The sequence below is a fragment of the Canis lupus genome, chromosome X (genome assembly GCF_048164855.1).
Source record: "Canis lupus baileyi chromosome X, mCanLup2.hap1, whole genome shotgun sequence".
Classification (NCBI taxonomy): Eukaryota; Metazoa; Chordata; class Mammalia; order Carnivora; family Canidae; genus Canis; species Canis lupus.
Genome location: NC_132876.1, coordinates 86,151,666 through 86,158,260, shown reverse-complemented (window position 1 = coordinate 86,158,260; position 6,595 = coordinate 86,151,666). Strand labels below are relative to the sequence as shown.

Below are 6,595 nucleotides of genomic sequence, written 5' to 3'. Positions count from 1 at the left end.
TTATTTTTGGCTTTTAACTCTTAAAATAATTTTGCCTTTTAACAGATACTTGGTTATATATATATATGTATGTGTGTGTGTTTTATATACACATGTATATATGTATATATGTGTGTGTACAGACACACACATATGTAAGTGGCTAGATATATCAAAACACTATAGATCCAGGGTTGCTTGGATTATTTCGGTAGCTGTAGGCCTTGGTTTATTAATAAAGAGACCAAAAATGCTCTGATAAATTAGAGATACAAATCCTTAGAAGTCAAGATGGCAAATGATAGGCATCAGATTTATCATTTCTGTTTTATTGGTGGTGTCCTGTGTTGGGCGGGAATCCAGAACTTAGAAGAGGAAGGTGACTTAGGTGTAAAAGACTTGATGTCTCTGGTCTAGGAGCTTCGTAACTGAAGATAATTAAAGTGTAGATTGGTTTACTCACAGAGTACTTCTTCATTTATCTACAAAATGATATGGGTAAATTTGAAACAAGTTCAAGCCAATATTTTAAAGAATTGGGCAATGACTAATTGTTTCCTACTCCACTTTGCTTGGGGAAAGTTTCAAAATGGGAGAAAAGGATTTAAAATGGGACAGTATTTTCTTTCTTCAATGTCTTTCTCCACTTTGCGTTGTTCTATTATAGTTTCATTACCCTGGCTTTGAAGTATTATAAACATTGTTGAATACTTAGATGTCCAGAAGATAAAGTCTTTCCGTTATGCACAGTTCTGTCCTTTGCATTAGGACTGATAAGTGAATTTTCAGTGCAAAAACCTTATGTAGTCACTGTATGGACAACCACCTACATCAGCTCCTTCAGGGAAATTCCTGTTTCAGATTTGACCTCCAAAAATCAGGGAGTCAGTATTTGCACTATAATAAAAAACTGCTAGATACAGTTTGATTACATGGTTTATTCTGACTGCCCTCTTATTTCCACATATATAGTTACTTTTTAAAGTATTGGTTATTTTTAATCTGAATCTTGTTTGGTTTATCTTAGAATTATCGTAGCCAGTGCTATACATCAGAAGGCGATTACAGTGCCTTTGCTGCTTTTATGGTTTAAAATTGCAATTGCGACATTTGGTGGTTGAATCAATATCCGCTCCCTTAGTCATGTCTCACCTTTTTTTCCCCCCACCTTTTTCTTTTCTATTTTAAAATAAAAGCAGCTGCATTTTTCATTATTATACTTGCCCATTTCCCTTTTTCTTTTGTTACAGAACTATAGAAATGATGGAGGCAGAATTCTGCTAATCTATCAAACCCTGTTTTCCAGTTTCATCTCTCAATGTCCAGAATGTTGTAGAAGCTTAAGTTTGAGGGCCACATTTAATTAGCACGAGATGCTCTTTTATGGCACAATTTTAATGCATGGTCCATATCTTTCAATTACTTAAAATACTAATCATTTACTATATAGTACATTCATCTCCTGCTCTGGAAAACAAATTTTATGTATTTGGAGTCATATTTTGTTTAAATTCCAAAATTAAAAAGTGGCAGATAAACAATTCAGCATGAAAACTAATTATTTACATGTATAAGTAAATGTTTATTTTACATTGATTTAATGATAATACTCGAATTGTTGATTTACCAGTGTCAACCACCCACCTAATTTCTACTTTCATGGAGTTTATAAATTAGTACTGATTTTATACCTAAATTTATTTTTTTTATTTTTATTTTTTTAAGATTTATTTATTTATTTATGAGAGGCAGAGGCATAGGCAGAGGGAAAAGCAGGCTCCTCGCAGGGAGCCTGATGTGGGACTCAATCCCGGATCCTGGGATCACAACCTGAGCCAAAGGCAGGCGCCCAACCGCTGAGCCACCCAGGCATCCCATGATTTTATACCTAAATTTAAAAACTTAAATGCCTGTCTTTAAATGTACGGGACACTCATGCTTTGTTGAGAGATATTGTGGTAGAATATTCATTTATTTGACCTTTAACCTTAATTGTTAGTTGAACTTAAAATTTAACTTTAATAACTATTTCACATAGTTTTTTAAATAATGGATTACTTTAAACTTAATTCATTCCTTTGAGACCTGCCGTGAGCTCTTTTGTTTTACTTGGAGTTACAGTTAAAGAAATTAAGAAAGTGACACCCATGATTCTATCTAGTGTAACATCTCAAAGATTTGTAGCAGTGGAATTTCAAGCCTTAGTTTTCATTGATGCCAACCAAAACAGGCTGATTTGTAAGTTTTTTTTTTTTTTTTCCAGTTTGGCAAAAACATAGCAAGATAAGGGAAATTAATTTTGTTTCAACCTGTATTCTATCATTTATGATGAAAAATTTTTAATTACTTCTTCAGCAAGTAAAATTAGTTTAACTCCCATAATTATAATTTTCAAATTCTTAACTAAAATTTTAGTGTTTTAGGAGTTCTTGCTATTTTAGTGCATTGATTATTTTTGAACTTGTAAAAATTGGGTGAAGTTAACCTGGAATGAATTGAAAGCATAAAATTATATCACTAGTGATTTTCTGATTTGGGTATAGACTTTAAGAACTAGTAAAAAAAAATTTTTAACAGTAAAATAGAGTTTGGAAATAATTCTGCCGTATTTGAAGTAGTTATAACTTAAACATGATACTTTAAGCCATTAAAGGGAAAAAACCCCAACTACTAGTAAGTAATAATTAATCAGAATACTATAGGAGTTATATGCCTCATTAAAAATACAGGTATAGGGATCCCTGGGTGGCGCAGCGGTTTAGCACCTGCCTTTGGCCCAGGGCGCGATCCACCTGCCTTTGGCCCAGGGCGCGATCCTGGAGACCCGGGATCGAATCCCCCGTCAGGCTCCCGGTGCATGGAGCCTGCTTCTCCCTCTGCCTGTGTCTCTGACTCTCTCTCTCTCTCTCTCTGTGTGACTATCATAAATAAATAAAAAATAAAATAAAATTTATAAAAAAAAATAATAATAAAAAAAAATAAAAATACAGGTATAATTTCCATAAAATTTAGTACATTGAAGTCTTGCTGAATTTTATTAGTCAAGGAGTTACACGAAAAATTCTTTACAGATTTGAGAGAAAAAAAGGTACAGATATTTTCAGGTTTGAGAATTATCACAAAGGTTACTGTGGTTATAATTGCTGAGATAAGACATAGGAAGAAAGATATACTCAATTTTTACTGTTACCTATCTACACCTTTCTGGTCAGGTTATTGTTTTAATGTTTAATGGAAAGAATCTGATGGTAGAAGATGGAGAGAAAATTGGAGTTCATTGTTTGTTCTTCAGGTGGAGAAAATAAATTGGAAAGTTATGAGCAAAATAAGGAATGCCATCATTAATTCATGTGTTGTATTTTTTTCTATTACTTCAGTGGAAATAGAGGAACGAAGTGAAGTATTTGCTGAAGTTAATAATTGTTCTTAGTTTTTTTCTGATAGATCCAAATCTCCTGGATTCGTGCAACTGCCCAGTAACTTAATTAGGACTTAATTCAGGACTTTTTGTTTTCTGTTTTCTAAATAAATGTACAGCTGATTCTTCCTTCTTCTTTTTTTTAAGGAATCTAGGTAAAAATGGCTTATCTAACAGTAGCATTTTATTGGATAAATGTCCGCCTCCAAGACCACCATCTTCACCATACCCTCCCTTGCCAAAGGACAAGTTGAATCCACCTACACCTAGTATTTATGTGAGTCTGAATTAACTGAGTAGAAATGAATCAAGCCAGTGTTTGCACCTACCTGTCTTTCATAAGATCTTGCTTTAAATTAATATGGATGTCCTTTAGAAAACATTAAAACTATTCACAGTAGCTTTAATATTTTGGGGGATAAAAAGATGTATTCAAAAAGACTTCATAATAGCATTTAAAACATGCCTCCTCAGTTATTAACCATTATTACATTAGGGCAGTGAGAAATATTTCTTATTGACCGCAATTGTGAACAGTTTTAGGCAAAAACCACCCGAAGGTGTAACTTAGGCTGGGTTTTAATCCTGCATTCTACTAGTTGTATGGACCTTAACATTCATTCTGCTTTATGCATCTATAAAAATATACATTTTAATTACATTCAAAAAAGGCATTTGAGTACATCAAATGTGATAATAGGGATGTCATTTTTTTTAAAGAAACTTAAAAGATTATTTAAAACTGGATGTTTTACTGTAAGGACATTTGGACATCTGAAATAGGAAGTTGATAAAAGTTCAGTCAGAGCAATTCTCTTATGTTTCTCCCAAGTAGGTCCTCCTAATAACCCATTTCCTTCCAGCCTCCCAGTTCTACCCCAGATGAAAAAAAATTTAAACTGTAAAGTTTATTTTTGGAGATTTGTCCCTATTTTTGTCCTCTAGAGGCCAAATGTTGTCATATTAATCCTTCCTCCAACCAATATTTATTGATTCTTCAGTATGTAAGAGCAGCACTGGGATAAATGTGTAATAAAACTTTTAAACTGGAGTCTGAGAAAGGAAAATGCAAGATTAAGATTTATCTCTTATGGGTCGTCTTCAGCCTGTTTCACTTTAGTAATATTATTAAAAAGCACTTTGATCTTTTATGGTTTTATCTTCTCTTTCTGTGATGAAAAAGCCCACATAACAAAATTTAGCATCTTAACCATTTTTAGGTATATAGTTCAGTAGTATTAAGTAATCTCATTGTTGCAAAACACTTCTCCAGAACCTTTTCATCTTGGGAATCTGAAATTCTATGCCCATTAAATAGCCACTCCCTTTTCCCTGGTCTCCCCAGCCCCTGGTAACTACCACTTTATATTTCTGTAAGTTGACTAGTTTAGATACTTCATATAAGTAAAATTATACACAGTTTTTTATGTTGTGACTGCCTTATTTTCACCAAACATAGTGTCTTCAAGGTTCATCCACATTGGTAGCATATGGTAGGATTTTCTTCCCTTTTAAAATTGAATATTTAAATCACTTTGATTTTGAAGTTTCAATTTTATTTCTTCCCACATATTTGTTCAAGATACAGTGGACAAGAGGAATGTATGTGGTTACTATCTAATTACAGTTGGGATCAAAAGACATAGTGATAAAATGCTGTAAAATATAAAACAAATTATGGGGTACATTGTTGAAATTGCAATAAATAATGAATATGAATTTGGCATAATATTTAAATAAAAGGTCTGTTTTCCAGAGATCTAACCATATGTTTTAATTTTGCAGTTGGAAAATAAACGTGATGCTTTCTTTCCTCCATTACACCAATTTTGTACAAATCCAAACAACCCTGTTACGGTAATACGTGGCCTTGCTGGAGCTCTTAAGTTGGGTAAGCTTTAAATAAGAAAAAGGAGAAGTTTTTATATTTCCTTTGATATCTCTGACTTTTAAAGCACTGGCAAAAACTTATTTCTATTAAGTTTTTCAGTTTTTACATTTTCATCTTAATATTTTCTGGCTATGAGAAAGAGAAGGGGGGTGGAGAGATTGTATATCACTTCTTTAATCCATAATGTGAAGATATAATGACACTTTTCCTGGCGATTTACTGGTGGTTTTTAAATTTAGTTTTTATTTTGGTATAATTTATAATTATAATTGTGATTTAGGTTATTTAATGAAATAATTTTTAATATAAAATATAGATAAAATTCAATGCTACTAATAAGTACTGTAGTTCCTGGCACCTGAAGATACTAAGTAGGTGAAACTTCATTGTCTGGCCCCTTGATTCTACCTTTGTCAATGGCTTGATGATTAAGCCCGGGACTTCATTGTGTGGTGTGTGTAAGCCTGGCATGAAGCTCAGGGTGTGCAGAAGCCCTGGTTGGTTTTTAGAGGAACTGGATAGAATGACATAAAACATTTTCCTTTTTTCTTAATAAAAGCACTTTTAATGTATTATTCCAAATAGAATTTTCATTTGTTAACTACATTTATCTATTTTTGAAGACCTGGGACTTTTCTCTACCAAAACTTTGGTGGAAGCTAACAATGAACATATGGTGGAAGTGAGGACACAGTTGTTGCAACCAGCAGATGAAAACTGGGATCCTACTGGAACAAAGAAAATCTGGCATTGTGAAAGTAATCGATCTCATACTACAATTGCTAAATATGCACAGTACCAGGCCTCCTCCTTCCAGGAATCATTGAGGGTAAGTGTTTACTCCTTGAACATTATTTTATTTTGAAAAATATGTTACTGTTTTATGTTCTTTTATTTTGAAAGGGCGCATTTCTTTTGTTAGCATCTCATTTTGTAGTTACATGAAATACTGTGTAAGTGCTGTGCAGTTCTCTGTTAGTAAAGTCTAAGCAACCCTATGGGTTGATAAAGTAAAGATTGTTATTGTCTAGTGAGATGTCTTCCTCATCCCTGGGATGTTTCTGTTTAAAGCAGGCTTTCTCAATCTTGGCATTATTACCATTTTGAGTTGGATAATACTTTGTTGTGGGAAGTTGTCCAGTGTATTGTAGCATGTTTGGTAGCATCCCTGACTTCTTTCTACACCTAGAGCACACCCCTTACCTTCTACCCCAGTTGTAATAGTTAAAATGGTCTCCAGACATGCCAAATATCCCTTGGGAGGGTAAAATTGCCTCTGACTGAGAGCCACTGATAACAGAGAATAA

The 6,595-nt window shown here is 33.4% G+C and overlaps 1 protein-coding gene across 10 annotated transcripts in view; it reads left to right on the top strand.

Annotated features, from left to right (window-relative positions):
- KDM6A (lysine demethylase 6A) overlaps window positions 1-6,595 on the top strand; it is a 213,688-nt gene that overhangs the window by 172,182 nt on the left and 34,911 nt on the right. For all 10 annotated transcript variants that reach the window (XR_012026460.1, XM_072816714.1, XM_072816709.1 and 7 more), the window contains 3 exons: window positions 3,545-3,674; window positions 5,183-5,288; window positions 5,912-6,117. Coding sequence is in view for 9 of the 10 variants with exons in the window: in XM_072816714.1 (XP_072672815.1) it covers window positions 3,545-3,674; window positions 5,183-5,288; window positions 5,912-6,117 (442 nt within the window). In the remaining variant the exon portion in view is untranslated. The remainder of the gene's footprint in view (window positions 1-3,544; window positions 3,675-5,182; window positions 5,289-5,911; window positions 6,118-6,595) is intronic.